This window comes from Harpia harpyja, chromosome 10 (assembly GCF_026419915.1).
Source record: "Harpia harpyja isolate bHarHar1 chromosome 10, bHarHar1 primary haplotype, whole genome shotgun sequence".
Classification (NCBI taxonomy): Eukaryota; Metazoa; Chordata; class Aves; order Accipitriformes; family Accipitridae; genus Harpia; species Harpia harpyja.
Genome location: NC_068949.1, coordinates 31,335,086 through 31,357,531, shown reverse-complemented (window position 1 = coordinate 31,357,531; position 22,446 = coordinate 31,335,086). Strand labels below are relative to the sequence as shown.

The 22,446-nt window shown below is 41.1% G+C and overlaps 1 protein-coding gene across 10 annotated transcripts in view; it reads left to right on the top strand.

Annotated features, from left to right (window-relative positions):
• BTRC (beta-transducin repeat containing E3 ubiquitin protein ligase) overlaps positions 1–22,446 on the top strand; it is a 124,818-nt gene that overhangs the window by 28,145 nt on the left and 74,227 nt on the right. For 4 of the 10 annotated variants that reach the window (XM_052798406.1, XM_052798403.1, XM_052798401.1 and 1 more), the window contains one exon: positions 21,104–21,181. The exons of 1 other annotated variant lie outside the window; for it this stretch is intronic. In XM_052798406.1, coding sequence (XP_052654366.1) covers positions 21,104–21,181 — 78 coding nt within the window. Of the gene's footprint in view, positions 1–111; positions 220–21,103; positions 21,182–22,446 lie in introns of all 10 variants that reach the window. 5 more of the 10 variants (XM_052798398.1, XM_052798400.1, XM_052798397.1 and 2 more) reach the window with 2 other exon arrangements.

Genomic DNA, 22,446 nt, shown 5'->3' with positions numbered 1-22,446 from the left:
TGACACCAGGTGCAGTTGTGTTGATGCCAGTTGGCTAAGCCTTGAAAGTTCCTGTAATCTGTGCCATCCTGTCTCATACAGTCCCATCTCATAGTTGTCCTTTCTCTGCAGTGCTCTATGCCCAGATCTCTGTGGCTGGGCTGCTCCAGCCTGGCGGACAGCATGCCCTCGCTGCGATGCCTGTATAACCCAGGGACTGGCGCACTCCCAGCTTTCCAGGTACTTTCTGTCTCTCCCCGCTCCTTCTTTTCTCTCTATCTGTGTACGTGTGCATCTCCTCCTTTACTTGCTTGCTTTACCGCCATTTATTCTCCTTCATACTATATGCCTCTCCTGTGTCATTCAGATCCCTGGTATTTAAACCCATCTTGTGTAGATTCAGGGTAGGTCAGTGCTGGGACATTTCCATTACCTCAGTATAATATAATATAATATAATTATTTTGTCTAAATTGGCTTGGTACCATCATCTTTTCCATTGGCTTTCAGTTGTGTCAAAAATATACCACTTAATTATATTTGGCAAACAGTATCCATCATGCAGTCTCCAATCTGGCTATTCATGGAGTGATTCCCCTCCTATCTAAGTTTTCTGTTTGCCACTTAGAGGACTGAGGGGGTGGGTTCATTGCCATAGTGATAATTGATGCCAGCATTTGTTTACTTCAGGTTTGTTAGCAGTAGTCTGGACATTTTGACGCAGAAAATTATTGTACAAGTAAGCTGTCAATCAAAAGGCAAACAAAGAAAACCTGTTTTTTTTCTTTGGTCTCTGATTTTGTTAGATTCAAGCTTTTCTCTGTCATGAAATAGCTTTCTGCCAAACAGGTTTGTTCAGGCACTTTGGGTGACCAGTGAATCTTGCAAAATGCAGATGCTTTCCTGTGGGTAGAGAGTGAGGCAGCTATTGGGTGAGCATCTAGAAACCTAGACAAGGCTCTCAAGATCATTGCAAGCATTTTACGATGACATGGATATAAACAGCAGAGACTGGGCAGCAGAGATACTATGTTCATGTTGAATACTCTGTCTCTGAGATGTGTGAACTGCAGTAACTGAGGGACCTTAGGCGTATCTCTGTAGAGAGCGTGTTTATTGGAGCTCCTGGTAGCATGAACGTTGACTTCAAGGTTTATGCTGCTGGATTACGCTACTGCTGACCTAACCTGTGGCAGAGAGTTTTATTCACCAGCATCTTGCAAAACCAGACATAATGAATAAGCTAGAATCTTTCTGAAACTTTCACTCGTTTTGGTGAAAGTTCATTATGTGCCTCTAAAGGACAGCATGCAAAGATTATTTTGAGTTCGACTTCTTCCTCCCAGGGCTAGGAGAGTACTGTGGAAATAAGCCTCAGGGGAGGCTTAAGTGTCTTGCATCATTTTGCTGCAACTCTTTTTGCTGACCCAGCACTAGCACTGATGGACTCTGGAAGGTGTCCTGCCAGGTCTCCTTTGCTGAAGCAAGCTTTTAGTGGAGCTTTCCATGGGGGGAGGGGGAAGACGACTTTTTATTAGTCTAAGAGGACTCTGGAGACAACAGGCAGAGTTTAGACTCCTACTTCTAATCCTGATTTGCATAATTTGACTAAATCGGATGGGCCTAATTTTTGGGCTTTCTGCTGTTGAATAAATCTCAGATCTCTTTAAACTCAGGTTTCAGAGAACCTTAGCAGTATATGGAAAGCAATTTAAAAACTCAAATTGGGACTCTTTTCTTTCTACTTGAATTATTTTTGATTACTCAGAATAAGCATATATTACAAAGGGGAAGGGAAATTAGCCTCTTTTAGCTCAAGATGTTCTTGCTAATGATAGATAGGATAGATAGGAACAATATCTTTTCTGCTAATGCAATGCATTGATATTTGGGTTCAAATGAGTCAGCTGCACAACTATTCACTGTGTACTGCCTTCTTGGGAGAGTAGTAGGACTTTGACATTTGCATTCCTGCAGATTTTGAGAGACATTTCCATGTGTATTTAGTGACTATGGGAATTGGGGAAGCCTTGCCCCACTTGCCATCTAAAAACTGTTACTCTTCACATCGCTCTGACTGCTATGTTGAGGAACACATTTAGTGCCAATTGAGAGAGAAGCTAAATTGCCAGCAACGACTTTGCAGCAATGAGTCATCCATATTTCAGTCCATTTTTTTCAATGGGCTTTGCTCTCCATTAACTTGCATGGTTTGAAGAAAACTCCCCTTTATGAGGCATGGCTTCTGCATTTTCCAGTGCAGAAGTCTACATGGGAGTGGTTTGGAGCCTGCTTGAAGCTGTGATGTTGCAATGTTTCATCGTTCTTTAATGCTTTTTTTGATATCGAATCTTCAGGAAAGCATTAAAGACTTTCTTGTAGCCCAGCAAATTTTCTCATATTAAGTTATTTTCTTTTTTCCATAGCAAGCTTGAAGTAACTGGAGAAGCATATCAATGTTCTTTGCTTGTGGCAAAAGAGAAGATGCCATCTGGAAGGCTACTTAGTCACTGCTGAATTTGTCTAGTTATTTACATGCTTACCTTCAGATGCTCAGACAGAAATGTGGAAAGAGGCTCTTTTTTAATAGCTCAGTTAAAGCCCTGCTGACTCCTCATGGGAAACATTGGCAGATAGTAGATTTAGAGATGATTCTGTTAATATGTCAGATAACTTCATTTTTCTTCTTTGTGTGTTTTTATTATTGGAGACACTTGTGTGAAAACAGGATCTTCTGGTTCCTCAGCTCTGTTTGGCAATCCTCCCACAGTGGGAAAGGTTTTAAGGCTAAACCCATGAATGGGGGAATAAGGAGCTAGAAACAGTTCTTTTTAACATCTCTTCTCTCAAAGGGCTTTGCAACTCATAGTCTATTGAGTAACTGAATTTCATAGAGATCATGGTGGAAGATGGCAGCAAATTGGAACATGAACTCCTATAAGGCACTGTGGGAAGGGGTCAAAGAGGATATGTTAACAAGAGAAAAAGGCCAGCCATTCTATTTTCAGTGTCTTGGGTGCCAAATTTTACTGTACTGTTATTCTGCAAAGCAATTGAAAACTAGGTTGTGTGTAGATTCTCTTAATAATTAAAAAAAATTATGCAGAGTATATTCTTTTTCCTAGAAATCCATGCTTTGGAAGTTTCCAGATGTGCCAACAGGTGTCTGTTTTCATGATATTTTTCATTTGAAGATAATTACTTTCCCTTTTGAAATACTTTCTATGCATGCTCACAAGGCTCTGTTTATGTTGCTTTTAATAGTCGCAGTTCTCTGAAAAGTCTAATTTATAATTACACCCATCAAGTATGCCAAGTAAATGATTGTATTAATCCTTCCAGGTTTGCAGAAGACCACAGTACTTCCTTGAATTTATTTCTGTAAGCTATTATATAAATGAGGAGGCTTGAAGAGCAATTTGAAAGTCTTGCCAAAGGTTATGTATTCGGGTAATCACAGAGAACAGTCCAGCGCTTCCTTTTTACCTAATTGACACCCTCACGAGTATCAGCTCCAGTTTAGACTGTAAACTTTTGGGGACAACAGTCATGCTTTTACTTCTTTGGAGCCTAGGCACCAGTGAAAAATCAAAAGAGTTGTCTTGTCAGCTTTATTTTGCCAGATCTGAAACTCTATTTCTGTAACAGGCACTTGTAGTCAAAGAGGAGGATTAACTTTTGTGGTGGAGGTAGCAGCATCTTGTTGAATACACAAGTGTCTCTCTAGAACGCCAGAAATTCACATTTTCCTTTAACTGAAGTGAAGGTCTTGATCATCAAGAACTGCACATCAGAGTGTGTCAGATGAAGGGGACTACCTTCTGTGTGGTTCTGCAGAAGGAAGGTGTGTCTTCTTTGGTCTTGGCAGAAAGCTCTGTCCTGGTTGAGGAAAGCACAGGTGTACTGTGCTAGGCAAATTGAAGTAAACAGGCATGCGCTTGAGGTTGTGCAGCATGGACATGATGTACAGCACTCCTTTCTTTGGACTGAGATCGCTTTTGGAGAAAGGTGAGAGTATGAAAAATGTAAACAGCCTGTAGTGACAGAAGCCTGTTGCAGCCATGAGGCACAGGCAAACTCATTTCTCAAATGAATTTTACATCTATTTTTTTTCCTAATGTTTATATTTTTGTGTTAGGAAGTGGAGTATTTGGTAAAGAAGCATTGTCAGTAAATTGTTAGAAACAGTTGTCTCTGTAAATTTCCTTAGCCTGTTCATGCATTTTTGCCTTAAAAGTTGACATCTTATTGCTGGGAAATGCAGTGTAAATGTGAGTAGTAGTACATTATTTATGGTTATACAGGAGGTTAAAGCTAAAGTCTTGGGCTGGGCAAATTGTGCATGCTCAGAAATGTGTTTGTGAGAAATGAGTTTGAAGGAAATCGGCTTTGGAGCCAATGTTTGCTGGTGTGCGTAGTTCTGTCTCTTAATTGGGAGAGAGATGGGGTGTCCAGTCAATAGACTCCATCAGTGTGGAGACGTGGCTGCCCTCGACCGAGCCTGCTTTGCATTCCCCCCTCACGCTCTCCCAATGGCCGTGTGAAATCTGCCCACGGGCTGTTTACGGTGCGCCTCTAAAACGGAATCATAATTTTGGTGACTAATAGCCAGAGCATGTGGCTCCAGCACCCCCCAGCTGGCGGCAGGCTCTCCCCTGGTTATGAATGTAGTTAGGTGGCCCCCAACTGTTTACAAGACAGCAGAGGTGAGATCTTTGATTGACAAGTCAGAAATGCATTAGATCATTCCCTCTGCCAGTCTCTGGTTCATGCTGTTAAAAATGTCAGCCTCTCCAAGTTTGAATGGCAGCCCGAGGGCCTCAGAAGCTTTTTGTTTTCTGAGATGGAAACACAAATTGGATGTGTGCCTGAGCGCTTCATCCTGGGCTGTAATTTCATCTTTTAGCTAAGAACCACAAGGTACATGAGCAAAGCACCCTGTAAACAATAATACTGGGGAAAAAAATAAACAAGGTCGTGTTTCTGGTACGTTGATCCACTGGTGTCCTGACCTCTATCACGTTGAACATCTCCACTCTGATTGCTGTTCCCTTTGGCATTACAATGAGAGGAGAGAGACTGACAGGGGAGGCAAAGATTTAAAGTTGCAGTGTTGTTGCACATTCCTTGTATTGGCTATGAAATATTGAACTGCCACAATGTGACACCTGTTTTTTTTAAGCAAAGTTTCTTGTTGGAGGTGTTCGGCAGCAGTTTCTCCTGTTTCTCCTCATCTTACCACCTGGCAAGAGCAATTATAAAGGCATGAGAGGGGATATGAGAAGGAGCAGAAATGAAGCCAGATTAATTGCGTAATTTTTGCGCTTGTCTCCAGCACCCATCTGTGGTTCAGACTTTTGGGAGCTTCACTGTAGGAGGACCAAGAGGGTTATCTTAGCTGGGGATTTTTTTTTTTTTTTTTTATATATATGAAGTAAATGCCCAGTGACTACAGAGCAGCTTTGTTAAACATATTTAGGGTTTATCCCCCTTTAAATCTAATGGCCTTGTCTGGCTGGGGGCATAACCTGTGCTGTTACTTGGTGATTCTGGGAAGCCAACCAAACTCTGAGAGCCCCTGGGTTGTGCTGCAGGATCTCAGCTCTTGGGTAATAGCAATGGCAAGAGACGCTTCCCTCCTTTCAGGTGGCAAAGAAGTCATCCTCTGCGGATCAGCGGAGACGGTTTGGGGATTTTTTGGTAGTACATTACAATTTAGTAATAAGAAATCGGCATTTATTCTGCACCCATATTGATTGTCAAGAGTTGCATGCGCTTTTATTAGTTCCTCAGTCTGAGTATCAAGAAGTGTGACAGTATCTGTCACTGAGAAATACCACTCTGGTATGCCCAGCGTGATGGTTAATTTGAACTGTGTTGTAGCTAAAAGGCCTCCCCTCCTTCAGCCTCTGCATTAACGATCTTGTTACTACCTAACGTGCCCTTCCTGATAAGGAGAGGGCAAGGTCTTTAGCTCACCGGCATTACTTCGGCTGATTAGTTTAAAAAATGAAACCAAACTCATCCGAGGTTTCTTTCCTCCCTTGTTAGAAGTCAGAAAGGTGTGTAAAGCCGTAGTGACAAATGGCATATGCAGCGCCACATTGAAGGCATACAGGTATTCTTAAAGCTAGCTCCGGTTCCTCAGGATTGTGAACATCTGCTTGGAGGTATTGTAGAGCTGCACAATGCACTAATTGAATTACTCTTTTCTGGAGTTGCAGGCTGCACTAATTGAATTAGAATCAGGCTGTGCGTGTGCGCGCACGCGCCACCGCGCATGTGTCCGGGAGCCGGGGCGGGCGGGGGGGGGCTCGGCCATCCCGCGTACTGTGCTGCCCTCTCACGGCCCCGGCGGGTACTGCAGGGCGGCGGGGACGGCGGGGACGGCGGGGACGGGCAGGCCTGCCCACAGCCCGCGGCTCGGCTCCTCCGAGCCGTTCCCGTGAGCCCAGGGCGTTCCGAGGTCTGTAACAAACCCGCTTCTTCATGTTAGTTCATGTGTTATTTTTTAAAATAACGTTTTAGTGACTTTTCCATGCTCTTCCAACGTCTAATCTTGATCTTTCTTGCTTTATGTGAAGAAAGGAGGCGTTAAGCGTACCCCACTGCAGTCCCCTCACAGCAATTACAAATGTTTCTGTGTGTTTAGCACCAGCATAGTCTGCTGTAAATCACTTGGCTCGGTTATCGTTTGAATTTGATGGCTCTATGGGCAGCGCTTCAGAGGGAGCCAGTTGCACAAGCTCAAGTTTGCCTATTTCTGCAGAACTCTTCTGCAAAGAGCTAATACAACATTAAGTAATAATAGTAATTTAAAAATGAAAGTATGGAATTTTACCACAAATTTGGAGAAGTCATGAAGTACTTTATCACCCAGCAGTTAAGCCAACGTTAGTCAGAATTCAGTGACTCTTGGGAAATACAACATGCAGAGGTAGTTCTGAATAACTCTAAAGGCATGTGTGTATCGGGAGAACAAAATGAAATATTTCTTCTTGAAATCAGGTATTTATGTGACCACATGCACATTTCAGGGGGATAAACCCAAACACTCAAGAGCAGAAATGCACTTCCTAATCTTAAAATTCACAGCTTGAAGAGATACTTTCTTTGCTACACTGTGTCGGGTGGGTTTCTTTTTATTTCTTCTGCTTTCTGTTGGCTACTACTTACATGGTGCATAAAAATAGTCAGGTATTATTTTTCCTGTATTCTTTCGTCTATAGATAACCAGATGACTTAGTTCTTCATAAAATTTCAGCCATTTCCACTCTGCTTTCTGTATGTTTGGTAGATCATTCTCATAAACCATATCAGAGATACGATGGTATTTATTTTGCTTCAATGGTTGTTCCTTAGATTTTGTTACTTTTCAAATAGATGAAAATAATTTACTAGAATGCTCTGCAAACTAAGTAAAATTAAACTATGCTTGTCAAAATACATAAACAATACTCCGTGATGTGCATGATTCTTTTTTTATTGCGTTTGTATACTTGCCCTGTGTCTGGTGATGTTAAACAGGGCTTCTAATTACCACTGAGAATCAGCAAAGTGCTGCTGTACACGGAACTTGGGAATTTTCAGTTTCATTGAAATTTGTTTAACAACCTGCTGCCCCCCAAAATGGAGAGCAGATTTTTTTTTTTAAACTTATGAAATAGTTTTGTGTTGCTTTTGGAGGAGAATGCCCAAACAATACATTAATTTGGTTTTGATTTTATTTACATTTGTAGTTGTTTCTCTTTAGCATTTTTATTTTTAATATATATATACACACATATATAAGTATAAAAAAATAAAATCAGGTTGTCAGCCTTCTTGGCTCCCTTTCCAAGTAGTCAGGTAGACTGCTTCTAGTAGCCATTGTTAATGAAATATCCAAGTTACTCATTGGTCATGCCCAAATGTTTATTTGGGGTTCATGTTTAGTTCTTAAATGATTTCCAATATGATTTGGTACCATGATGGAATTTTCTGAATTGTGTCTGTATATAGTAAGATCAACCATCCGCTTCTGCCTACCTTCTACAAAAATCCTTGTGATTTATTCTCTCAAAATACAACCGTATACCCAGCAAACAAAGGAAGCAACTCTTCATTCAGCCAATAAAACTGCATACGATTTTACTCTTTCAGGAATATGCCTTGCTCTTCTATGGCATCTTCAGAGTAATAAACTATGCAGCAACTCTTTGATGTAGGTAATAACATTTGACCTTGCAACAGAGTATGTTCCCTTGTTGAAATGAAAACAACTAACATGATGGTTTGGGTTGTTCTTCATTTAAAATAAATAAATAAAATTGGTGTGTAGCATAAGACACCTACATACAGTCCCTTCTTTTGGTAGAAGTCAGAAGTGAAGGTGGTCGTGTTGGAGGGATTGGGGTTGTCACCTTTAAAATAATGTGGGATTGAGTTTGGTGCTGCCTTAAGAGGCTGTAAGTGGGAAAGAATCCATTCCATCCAGTGTATAAAGTGCTTTTAAAAACAATCTATTTCTAGAACCTAAATTGTCCTGGGACCAGCTCTTGATATAAAAATTCATAGAAACCTGTTTTTCCAAGTGTGGTAACTTCTTGCCATAGTGCTGTAGTGTTAGAATTCACATTGGCCAGGTTGTTCTGTAAATTAAACAGTGACAGCTTCCCTCGGGGGAACAGCCAATGTATTTATGATGATGTGCTGATTACACAAAATACACTGCAAGCAGAAAACAGCTGCAGAGAACAAACCTCTTAAAAGAATACAATTACAAATAGCACCCTCAGTATTTCTAGTGGTGAGAGTAAAATACAGCATGCTAATGCAGGCTTCTAGTTTGCTTCCAAAGAAAAGAGATCTACGAAGAAGAGGCTGAAGTATGGTTGGATGCACACACAGTGCCAATATGGAGTGGCATATAATCCCTTTCTGAAAGTGAAGGGCAAGAACATACCTCAGCCCTGCTTTTTAGCTGTTCTCGTTTCTTAAAATTTCTGTGACTGCAACTCCAACAGCACTGGCCAGTGGGGCATTGGGGCACTCCAGCTTGTCAATGTTTTGACCACTGTGGTTCATACCCTCTGTCCTGCTTAAAAATTGAGATGTGATGAGATGACTAACAATTAGTTTGTGCTACCAGTCTGACCATTATGAAACAGATTGTAGGAGATGTTAACGGAGGGGGGGGGTGGAAGGTCCCTGGTTTAAAGCTGATCTTTCTTCTGCTGCTAATTGTTTGCTTTGAGGGAACTTTTAGAAATAAATTTCAATTGTTGTTTTTTCCTAGACTGCAGTGTTTCGTTTTTAAAAGGTCCCTGGTTTGTATGTGTAAGTCAAGGTCTTGTACAGGCCAGTTTAGGATCCAGTTTAGGATATGACAATAAAACTTGAAACAAAATGTTACTGGGAAGATAGTGGAGGTGGGACTGTGCTCACAGATCAGGACATGAACAGATCTTGGGAGAGACAGAGGTCCTTTGAAGCTTTCTTCATCTGGAAACAAAAAATGAGAAGTAACTGGAATTGTTTTGTGTACTGTGACTGTATGCAAGAGAGAAGTTGCAATAAGGACTACCGTGGTGGGATTTCATGTGAGGGCTTGTTGAAAATCAGGAGAATGTGGCAGTGGCAGCTCCCACAGCTGCTAGTGTCTCACTTTGGAGGGCTGCAAAACAAAAAAATCTCAAACTCCAAAGGACAATCTTGTTACATCTGAGATAAGCTGTCACACTTTAATTGTTAAAATACAACATTTTACTTATGGCTATGTCATGTATGTATGTGGGAGAGTTCAAGTGCTGAGAATGCCCTTTCCATCTACTTTTTGAGAGTCATTGATAGATAAGTATAATGCCTTTTAAAAGTCTGGGCTTGTGTTTGGTGTCTTTGTTATGTTCCAAGACCAGTATCAATAAAACATGTTTCAAATACTGGGCAAGAAATCACCTGCTTAAAACGAAGCAATGCTGCTCTTTCAACATATAGATCTGATTTTAAAGCAGATGAGGTAGCAACATTGGCACTCTAATTTGGAAGGACTTTAATTCACTTGCTTAAAAAGAAGAATCAGGCTTTCCATCTATGGATTGCTGGCATGTACTAATAGACTGTTATTCATCTGTCTGTATTTTCTTTAAATCGTTTTTGAGCCTCCCTATGTTGTCCTGCTCTGCTGACATGTATCCCATGTGGCAAGAGGGAGTTTTGTATAATCACCCTGCTTTAATCAATAGAATAATTGATAAACCAGATAAGATTTAAACTGATTACCTCCCCGAGTAGAACTCCCTGAGGGCCTTGGACTCTCTTAATTTTGACATGTATGTTGTGTACCCCGTGGACGATGTGCAGTTTGAATTATCTGTTTTTATTTGCTTAATGATGGGGAGGGTGTTAAAGTCAAATGTTTAATTAACCCAGCAATGGGCTGCGCTGTCACTTACACACACATCCAGCTGATTGAGATATCTCACCGAGAATACTGAATAGGAATGATAATGCGGCACTGAGACGGAAGATTGCTTTTTCAATCCATTTGCTGGGTCACTGCTTTGAATGTCTTATTGGATGAAAGGCATTCAGCCTGGAAAAAAAATTCAGCATTTAAGTACATTTTGTTTTCCTGGCCCCTCTCCACCAAGAAGTTAACTAAAACAGATATGTTGTAGGTTTAATAAGCCATTCATGTTGTAGCAAAAAGCTGCGAATAGTGGATCTCAATAGGCAGTGATCTAGAGCTATATAACTTCCTATAGGAACAAAATGTTTGCTAGCCCCAAGGTATCTGAAGGCGAGACACTATATACACCTTTTATCTTTCCTTCTTTGATTGCTTGACTACTCACCCCATTTGATGGTCTCCATAGCAGGTCCAACTCTTCTTCCTTACCCAGCAGAGTGAGATTTGTAATAACATTTTGTAAATCCTTGCTCTAGTTCAAGGAAATGGCATTTCGGAGTTTGAATTATTTTGTAATAGCAGAACCTAATAGTGAGCTTTTAAATTGAAATGTTACAGGAGGGGCTGTTGTGTTACCACATTCAAATTTGGTCTAGCCAAATCAGGAGGACCCAGGGGTTTGTTTCTTGGGTGGCAGCTGTTAAAAGGCCGTGGTGCTTGCTAGCCAAATGTTATAATGTGCAGTGCCTAATCTGTAATTTTTCCATTCTTTTATTAGAAGATCATAAATTTTTTTGCTTGATGTGATGGAAGGTTGGGACATGTTTAGATTCACACTTTTTTTTATCAGCAGTGAGGTTTTTCAACAGCACTGTGTGGATGTAAACACACCATGTATTGGAAGTTAACTAAATTTGCCCCCATACTCCAGTGGTGGATGATGCTTCCTGTAATGAATGTAACTTTGGAAGCCGGAAAAGCACTGCGCTCTGCCTGTATGGACAAATTACTACTGTGAGGCACGTCGGGGAGGTGGAGCTATGTCACCTGAACTGCTCCATGGTGACTCTGTAGGTATTTTGAACCTGTTCTAGATTGAAAACCAAGTTGCTTTGGCTGCAGGGTCACCTGGCTCACATTGTCTAAGATAAAAAGATATGGTTGCCTCTACATACTGTGGTGTAGACAATATGCTGTGAATTCAAGTCAATCTAACACTGCAGTGAGATCACTGAGTAGCCATTTCTTTAAGCAAGTGAGCTGCTTTCATTTGCTATTTTGGGGAGGAACTGTGCCTAAAAAGTTAACACTGTGGGGGGGGACAGAATTTGGGGTTTGTTCCCCCATGCTGTCATTTTGACTTTGGGCACACAACTTCTGCTTCATACCTTTGTTTTGTATCTCCTTTTCCCCTTTTTCCTGAAATGAAAAATAGGAAGGAAAAAACAAGAAAAGCATTAAACAGTATAGTGCGATGAGGACAGTGTGATTGAGTTAGGTGTTTGGGAGTGAGAAAGCCACAGGCTCTAAGGAAGGGGTGGGATGAGGAGTAGAGGTCTTTTTGTCTACTTGATAGGAAAGCTCAGAATGAGAGGTTTTGAAAAAAAAAAAAAAATCAAAATAGTTAAGTGTAGGCAATGACCAGGGATGGGATGGGAAGGGGTTTTATAGTGAGACCAGTGAGACAGCATTGCTGCTTTGAGGGAAGTAGTTATAAAAAGTTAGAAAATAATGCTTCAAGAAGGACATGAAATCTACAGCAAAACTAGCCAATTTTACAACCCATTTCTCAGAGCACTTGCAGCTTCTATGCAGATGAAGCCGTAATAAATATTGTACAAAGAAAGTTAATCTGTATCTAGAGAATTTTAATAAATAAAAAGTTTTTAAAAACTCTCCCCGGATCCGTTGGCTCCTGCTAACTCTTGTTAGTACTAGAAATATGTTTTTTACATCTTTTTTGGATGTTGGCTTATATTCAGAGCCTGTAAAAGCTGACTTTGTGCTTCCCCCCCCTGCCCCTTACGTGTAGAGTTAAAAATCAAGAAAACATCTTATTCCAGCATAACAAAAGCACTGATAAAAGTTATGATTTGTGGGCGGGGAGAGAAGAATCCTGCGAACTGAGAATGAGAATGTATTATTTCAAACTTCAGTACTTTAACACTCTGGGATGAGTGTTGAAAATGAATTTTTGTGAAAGGAATGTAGCAAAATGAAAGCAGCAAAGAAGTGAGAGCCAAGCCTTGATTGATTCAGCTCTTCTCCAAAAGGCTTCTGTTGCATTTGAAATCCCTATTTCTGAAGTATGTGTGGTACAATGTCTGGCAGAGAAATTTAACCTCACTTGAGACTGTTTAAAGAAGAATTTGAGCATGAATTTAAAAGATTGGAGAAATCATTAAGGTTGTCCTGAAGAATAGAAAGGGAAGAATACTGTTTTGTTCAGTGAGGGGAACAGATTTGCAGGATAACTTGCTAGTAAGAGACAAACCAAAGCACAGTGATAATAAGATTCAGAACAAGTCCTGACACCAGTCTTACATAAGTGGCCTGGTTGAATATGTGGAAGTACATCCATGTTATGTGTATCATAAGGTTAATTGGATGTTTTCATCCATGGTTTTTGAGAATATGTGCTTTCTGTTCCTTAAAAAGATGTAGATAGCTTTGAACTACTATAAAATCGTGGAGTACAAGATACATGCTATAAAATCATGCATAGAAAGTGCTAGCTATAAAAGCATGTGTATACCTGTGAAGGTGCTGATTGATTTGTGCTATTTAGGAAAAGAAATTCTGAAACGGACCTGGCTGTGAGAAAATGCAAATACTAAAATTCAACTAGAGGTCCTTGAGGCTTCTTAAGCTCTAACCTTGTTATGAGGAATGGGGAAGTCAAACTGCCTAATGCAGATGTCTGTGAGTTACAAAAATAACCAGATGTCCTGATTAGCAGAAGCAAATGTTCTTCCCTTAATCCACGTGAAATTATATTCAAAGGCTCTCCGGATGTAATGCTTGTGTAAATAAGGCACCAACAAACATTGGAATAGAAAGGGCCATTGGCCAACTAGCTTGCAAGGCTTGAAAGCTTGAATATTAAAAACAAATTTACCACTGCTGACTCTCTTAAATTCACAGAACAGAAATGTTAAGCAGAGCTGCTTCCCGGGGAATGTGGAAAGACTGTTCTCATTAGCCATATTTTCTCTCTCTCACTCTCATTTGAGAAATGTATATGAAGTGAAGCTAGCTTTTAAAAATTTCCCTAAATGGCTTGTTCCCAGCATCTGGATTTCTGTTTATTTTTTAACTACGACTAGATTTGTGCTCTTCAAAATGCTTCTGTTCATCAGATCTTTGATATTTGTGCTGGCTTTTGGTATTTTAACATTAAACTGAATTTTCTGTTCTTCTAGTAATACTAAGACTCTCCACACCCTTAAATTACCCTTTACAACTAACTAACAATTAATAAGTTAAATAACTTGGTAAGAAACTCTTCTTGAGGTCATGAAGTTGCATTATCAAGTCTCATTGCTTTGAAAATGTGTATTTTTCTAATTATTGATTTGAATGAAAAATAAGGAAAAATATGAAGGATCCATTCTACAGAAGTAAAAAACAGAATCTTGTCCTGTTTTTCAACTGCAAAAAAGGTTGTTGAAACTTTTGTTATTGTGGGCAGTGTTAACATATGTGCAGACCAAACTAGGACTTGTGTGAACATGCATGTATGTGTCTGGTTGGAGGGGCAGTGTTGTACTTTTCCATTTTCACTGCTGTTAGAGCTTCAGTTTTAAGAATTTAAGTTATAGTAGGTACCTGAGCTGCTTGGGCATGAATTTAAACTTCATTTCTTTAGGCACCACACAAATGTTCAGGTTGGGGGTGGAGAAGTCCTTATCATGGGGAGTTCATAAATGTATTGGAGGAAAAAAAGCCAGGATTCTGTGCAGCTAACAAGGTAATAGATATATAAACATGGTACACATGTGCACACCAGTCTGCAAAGCAGGCACTGAACTGGAAGGCCAGTTTAGCTTATTCCCTTTCCTTTTCCAATATCAGTCACTGCAAGGCAGGCTGCAGTTTCTCTGCCCTCTCCTTCCATCATTCTAATGCTTAGCCATAAACCCCTTGCAAAAGTACCATTTAACTTTAAACTTGTAAGAGCTGGGAAACTTGTCTGTGTCTTCATTCCGGGCTGAAGTCACCCCCTTGTGCCTACACATTGCAATTTATGGTGTTCTCTAAGAGGATCTAATCTCGGTGAATGTTCAGAGCAGCAAATGCCAAGGAGGAATGGGGTCTGATACTTATCTCTGCATTTTCATTGCTGTGGATCTCCCTGTGTGTTACAGCTGTCATTTTTGTTTTATCTACCGAACAGGCAGAGAATTGCCTTCAAACTTGCAGCTTTCATGCTTGTTTTTGTCAAAGAACATTACCAATGTTATATATTGTAGTGACTAGCCAAATAAGCATGAATTTGAATGTTTCGGGCCTCATGATAGGAGAAAAAGAAGAAGCTATCTTTAAATGTTTTTAGTGGATGTTAGACCCATATTTTTTTCGAACGGTAATACTGCTTTCAGGCTGACATTGGCTATGCCAGGATTCATCCTAGCACTGTTTGAAATGGCTGAGATATTTATAAACTGACAGACAGCATTTATAAAATCAGGATGCTGACAGTCCCTTAACGATAACAATGGGCTTGGACTCATCTATCACTTACAAAGGTTATTGGAAAGGGAACGTAAGGCTTATATGTGCCTCTAGTCTTAGACTGTCACTTATTTCCACACATCTCTCTCTCTCTCTTTCTCTTTTCCTCTCCTCCCTCCATCCCTTTTCACTTTTCAGTCTACTCTGGCTGACGTGGGCATCAGGCAATTGCAGCTAATTTCTCCATACCTTTACCCAATGATTCCTTGTCCTGTTTTCTGCAATAAATTGATGCAAACTAGAAGACAGCTAACTTTGTAGCATCTTGGGGCAATGTCCCCTCCCTCCCAAATCTCCCCCCTCCTTAAAGAAACATCCTGACTGCTGGCAGGCTGCTGGCGTGAATTGGGGAAGAACAACAGTGTGCATTGACTGCAGACTATATCTGGGGCTGGGTGGGAGTTAAACAGGCCTTCTGCTTCCTTTTCCTTTCATATAGCACCAGTCTGCAGGCAGAATGCTGATGTACCTACTTTATTCAGTGGCTCCCTCTTGGCTGAGACAGTACCCCTCTGTCCTTGGTGAGGAGGACCAAGTGCAGCGCAGGGGCACTTCAAGAAACATGAAAGAGGATGTCAGTTATTTTCAAGCTCTGATAAAATGCTACGTTCACTCAGTGCACCTAGGAGCTTGAGGGTCAGGTCGTATCAACAGTTTGCACTAGAAAAGGGGGAATGCGCTATTTCACTGGTGTGTGCTAAAGCGTTTCTTTTAATGTGGCAACAGAAATAGCGAGACAGCTATGTCTGGCATCCAGTTGCCCTTGAAACATTTACTCTACTGTAACTGTTTGGACACTGTGTTCCCACTGTATTATTTGCTTAGAGACCTGAAATACCCAAGTAGATTTCCTACATGCGGTTGGATCTGCTGATACCACTAAAAACACACCCTGCCCAGGCTTCTGTTTGAACTGATGTATACACATGCAATGGCTAGAGCAAGACTTGATTGGCTTGAGGGGGTCTATTTATCAGGGAACTCGATTAAAATACAGACTGCACATGACATCAAATTTGTAATCATTTTTCCACAGCAAGCAAGCATTTTCTGTATTGGATGCAGGTGTTTAAAGCAATAGTGTGTTTTAAGGGCCAGTGCAGCACAAATTCTGGCCTTTGGGATAATGACAAGTGTTTTGCCTGCATAAACAATATATTATTCCCCCCCCCCCCGCCCCGAGGTCCGCATACACCTAGTTTCCCTCAAGCTCATCATCTCTGTCAGGTTAATCAATAGGCACCGTATGGCAGAGGGTCAGTAATCAGTGTCATCGTGCCTTTAAATCGTGTTGAAAATTTGCTTAAAGCCTGGGCCAATTAACATCGAGATGATGAATGGATGGGTAGATGGGAAGAGCCTGGCGCTCAGGGGCTTTGTGAGAAGGAGATGCTCAGCTGTTGAGCAGCAGACACCAGCGAATAAAATCAGCCATTCATGTGAGCTCAGTCCACCCACTCTTAATGATAATGTCAATCTAGCAAAATATATACACATTGGAGTTGTCATGAGTTCATAAATCAAAGGAGTTTGTCAAAGGCATTCAGATTAACGAGGCAGCAGCAATAACAAGTCAAATTTGCATAGAGAATTGCCCGAATCTCAGTAAATTATGATCCTGTTTTTCATTTGATTATTTGCTAATGTCTCAAGAGGGAGAATGATTATATTAGCATGCAAAATCTACTCCAGAAGTAGAAATCCGAGGTATAGCAGACCAGCACACGATGACAATTAATCAGTTTCTGCATACTAGCATAAACGCACAAGGCCCAGAAATGAACTCCTTTTTTTATTATTATTTCTCCTTGCTACTGATCCAAATGGTTCAGCTTGACAGAGACTTTATATTGCTTTAACAGTGTTCTGAATTGTGCCTGCAGGCAAGACATAGTTATGCAGCTATAACCAACCTATCCATCTGCCAACCAGATTGGAATTCTCCTATCCAAGGCTTCCATTAACCCCCACTGACAGCTCCAAACAGGATTAAGAATTTGAAAGCATAAAAAATAGTTGTGCTCTTCGCATAGACACACACTTTTCCCCCACCCCCACCTCCCCACGCTTGGAAAAAGGCTGCGTCTGTACTCTTTTATAATTAGTGCAGGGCAGAACAGCACCAAAGAAAGCCTCCCTCAGTTGGCAGGGGTTTGATTTCCACCACGACGAGCGAGGCGGTACTAAAGGTAGTTCTGCCCAATTGGTAGTCCCTGGGAGTGCATTTCTCTGTGTATTATATCTCATTCCCAGCAGTGTTTTGCTGGGCTGTGTACACAAAATACTGCATGTCATCTCCCGTCAAACGCTTCAGTCTAGGGATTTCGTATGCATTGTAGCATGTTGTGTTTAGTGGTGGAGGAGGCTTCATGGGGAGAGTTAAATAGTAATAATTTTGTAGTGGTCTTTAAGACAACCTGCCATGGAGTTATATTCTGTTAATTACAGGCTGAAGTTTTAAATGCAAATCAGATTTAAAAGGATCTCGTTACAGACAGTAGCCATTTTAGGAAAAATGAGCTATGGAGGGCAGAGCCCCTTTACAGGAACCTTCTGCTAGAGAGACATTTTGAAGGTTACAAGAACTATGAGCTTGGGTTTTGTGGCTTCTCTTCCTAACGCTTCCACTGTCGTTGTGTGACCTTGGGCAAATAATAATAAAAAAAAAAAATTTTACGTGTCTGTGGAAAGGTGGGGGGGGCAGTATTTATCTCACCAATATTGATCAGTTTGTGCTTTGGAGACGTCAGCACTTCTCATCTTATCTTGCTTGTATTTGGTCAAAAGGAGAGACTCCTGCATGCAAGTGCAAACACTTTTGCCTAGTCTGGCTTTAGTCTATGAAGGAAGGCTTGCCTGTGGGATTTAAAAATTTTCCCTGATGGAAGGGAGTTTGTATGGCTTTTCAGCTTCTGTATGCACTGGTTTTCTTCACTTCTTTCGCCCTAACAACTTTCATCGTATCAAGTACAGTTGCTGCAGATCTTTAATATTCCCAGTGAGTACACCCAATTTTACCGTCTGGATAGCAAGTGCTTCTTTCCAGGTCTGTGCCCGAGATGTGCATTTCAGTAACCACGAGAGGGTGCTCAGAGCGGTTCCTCCCTTTGTCTGCCTCTCTTGCGGCGGAGAGCATCACTGAAGTCCTGCTGAAGCAAACCTTATTCTGACCTCGCACATGTTTATCCCTCCTCCCACCTTGTTCAGCAAGGAGAAATATATAGATGTACCATTTCAGTCGATTACATTATGCCCTTCCCATGGCCATGGCTAAGTGTTGCCCTGTCAAGTGAAATTCACTTCCACACAGCTACAGTTAGTCCTGAAGTATGCAGGGTCTTGTACCTGCACCTGGATTGATGGATTTCCTATTCCTGAGAAATGAGCGGGAGTTATAAACATCTGTGCTTTTTCTTAAGTGTAATGCTTTCCAGTCATTCTGTCTTCACCAAGCGTAACTTACTTGCCGACAAAAGTGCATGAGCAGCGCTCCTCTTTAATAGTCTGCTATCGGAGCTGCTGTGTTGGTGCTGTAGAATGGTGAGACGCCAAGCTGTGAACCACCATATGCACTTGGCAGTCTTTGTCTGGTCTTTGTTCAGCCAACCTCTTAGCCTTGCCACCTATAAAGATAATGAATGCAAAATGGTCCTCTGCTTGCTCTTAAAATTAGATGCTCAGCTTAAAGAAAAAGTAGATAACTTCATGCTTTGCAGTAACTAGAAATTTCAAAATAAGGGCTGACAGTTCATCAGCAGCATTGATTTTCCTGCTTTTGGATGTATTTTGAGGGAGGATCCTTAATGGCTTTGAAAGGCGAGAAGAATGTAAGATTTCACTGTCATAGAAAGGTTATTTGGAAGGGGAGATCGTTTTGGCACTTCTCATAGGGAAGGGGGTGGATGTTGAAAAAGCATCCAGAAATAGTAAACAATGCCCTCACCACCCCCCGGCCCCCCCAACAAAATGCATTTCCTGGAAATGTGTAGTAATTCACCTCAGATTCTTACGTTTCTTGCTCTTGGTCTGTTTCTCAAAAGTGCAAAAATTAAAATCCTTACTTGAATTAACCGCTTACTAAACTGTATTTCACAAGCAGAAAAGAGCAGCTTTAATGTCTGACCTTCCTTTTTGGAGATACATGATTCTAGCTTGTATGTTTTTATGATCACAGTCCTTTCTAAGCTGGATTTAATGTAATAACTTGGTCCTGGCTGAGACCTCATATGAAAACTTTTAAAAGCTGGCCTCTTACAGCGATTTATCAGGCCTGTTTAGGATTGATTTCCATTATAAAACCCTGGTTACAGCATCCCAGATGTCATGGTGCCTTGCGGGTTCTGTATCTTGTTTGAAAAAAACAACAAACCCAAATCACTAGTTGGTCTGCAAGCCTTGATTTACACAGAATCCTCCTGACCAGTTGATGACATCCCAAGTGGGTTTTTTTTCCTGTTGTGTTCCCCCCCACCCCCCATATCTGCCGTTTCTCAGCAAACAGCTTCTACCTCTGCCCTACCTCCTGGCTGTGCCTTTTCTTACCCTTCACCAGATGAGCAAACCTCAGCTGCCTAGACGGTGCCTGATCATGGAGCACTGCAGTGGGTACATGAGCACACGGCTCTTCTGATGGCTTCTCGCAGCCCGCTTGCTTTCTGCTAGCCCTGCTGTGCCATGCTGGCTGTTCACAGGGTCCAGCTCTGCCGTTGCCAACAGATGCCAGTTCTGTCTCCTGAGGTGTTGGGCTGGAAGCTGGCTCTGCGAGAAACTGGGCAGAGCCCTGCTCAGCAAAGTACAGGTTATTTGGGGGACGACGGGGGAGAGGTACAGAATGCAAACTTCTGCCTTAAAATACACGCTCCTGAGCTTGTCTGCAAGTAACTGGAAAACCACCCTTTTCCTGGCAGAGCTCTCCCTAAGCAGTTTTTCTGTATCTCTTTAAAACCTGTTTAGTTGCTCACTACTGAATGCGTGGGAATGTGGCCTAGGGCTACGAATACTGTGGTGATCAAACTGATTTTAGATGTGTGTGTGGGATTCCCCCAAAGCTGGCTGTCATTGTCAATGTGGTGGCGGAACCTGTGCAAAGGAATGCTGTCCTCCAGAGTAGATGACTTTGGCAGTGCGGACCGGATTCCCACCACGTACCCAGAAGTTTTTAATCAAATGTTTGACTGTGCATGTCCTGAGGTAAACTATAGCTTGTCTTTACTCTGAAGCAAGTAATAATTGGTTTTAATCATGAGGTTAACAGGACAAAAGTCTGCTGGTGGTCTTTCTTACTCGTGCTGGAAAAGCCTCTGTATTTCTTCTTGTCCACCTTCTCTTGTCTTACTAATGCTCTTTTTTTGGAGGTGGCAGCTTAACTTTTGGAGCATCAGTCTTTCTAGAAATTCTACGTGTATGTAGAGTCGGGGGCAGGAGTGCAAAACATAGCCATGATATCATACACTACCTACGCAACTATTATTTTTTTTTTTTGAAGGATATCCTGACAACCTCTTTCACCAGAATTTAGCTCTATCATTATTTCTCTATGATTTTTGGCAGCTAAGCAAACTCAGTGCAATTAATAATTGTTAGGCAGATTAAAAGCATAGGGGCACAGAGAACAACGGTTGCACCCATTAACAACCTTTTGTTTTCAATAGGTTCCACTGTTTTAAATAGTTATTCTGGGGTGTTGAGGAGCACTGGTGTTGCCGTGCTGATCCAACCACTATTTCAGCTTTTCAAAGTGGCCCTCATTGGTAGTTTCAGAATAAATCTCAAAAGCACAAACTTCTTCAGTAGATACCTGCACAGTGGTGCATTGTTGCGTTGAGGGGGAGAAATTCTTTCTCTGCCATAACAAGCTATTTGGCTTAAAAGTACAAGTTAGCCTCCAGTATATGTATGCGTAAAATACTACCGCCTGTGTAGTACAAATACTCTGTTTCTTTTTTCCTCACAGAGTAATATTAGGGATAAGAACTGAATTAAAGCTTACTTTCTTTCACAGAACTCCTCTGAGAGAGAAGACTGTAATAATGATGAGCCCCCTAGGAAGATCATTCCCGAGAAGAATTCACTTAGACAGGTATGTGATCAGTCTCTTTAAAAATGCAATAAAACTTTCCAGCTATTTGAATCCTTAAATGCTTTTGGAAGCTGAAGTCTGACTTGTCCTCATGGAAACCCTCTCTTTTCTCCTTTGAAGTCTCAGCAAGTCACATTGTACCCAGGAAAATCAGACACATAGAGTCATCAAACTCTCCTGAAAGCTAAACCTTTCTAAGGAAATCTAGATTTCTGTATAGTGCAGTCAGCTTCGACTCTCTAGTTTTACCTTTCTCCATTTAGTGTTCATCAACACCTTTTCAGCCTTTTCTTCTGTAATTGTTCCTGTCTTGTTTGTAGTATATTTTGCCTTGCTTCAGATCATGCATTCAAGAATCTCAAAGTCTTCTAGAACAATTAAGCTTTTCATTACCCTTGAAGGTAAATTTTCTTGGAGGTGATGTCCAGGTTAATAATCTGAAAAATTACCTGATTTTGTTTCTTCTATACTCGCATAAATTACTAATGGGTAGAAAGGAGAAAGGGCGAGCTGATAAAACATAATCTTTTTGCTTTTTATATACAGTAAAGCAAATTTCTTACCAGTTCAAAAGAATCACTTTTTTAATCCCCATGGTCAACAAAAGGGGTCTGGCTTGTGATTTCTGGGGGATTTAAGTTGGTTTTAGTGATTTCAGATCCTGTTTCGCATAGCACCTTGCTCTTTCTCCCTACTGCAACCTTCAGGCAGCAGAAGCAAAAATATGTCCATGCCTCAGCTGCCCAAATTTGTTGCCTGGTGTATCAGAGTAAAACCATTAATGAAGGTGACTTAAGTGAATACCCCAGGCCACGCATTGCAACAGCTGAGGTATTGGCACATTTCTTTCTGCATTCTGCTACAGGAGCAGTCTCGGGCAGAGGAATAGTGTGGTAATACACTGCCCCACTGCTGCTATTTCCAAGAGGAATTGTGGGTCAAAACTATGGTAAGGGAAGGAATATCTTTTTGATATAGCATGTTTGTGCTTAAAGTTGGGGTTTGGGGTGGTTGGTTTCTTTGGTTTTGTCTTTTTTTTTTTTTAAACAATGTATTGTGTTAGGAGTGTTTGATTTTTGTGGGAGTAGGTGTCATGTGAAGGACTACACGTGGCTAAGACAGGTCTATCTAACAGATGTAGTCCACATAAGTCTTTTAAACAGGAGACAATATGCTAGGATAATGAGTGAGGTCCCAGATATTGCTGGGAAATATTACTTTGTAGAATTGATTAAATATGTTATACCATAATTAAAATGTTTCTG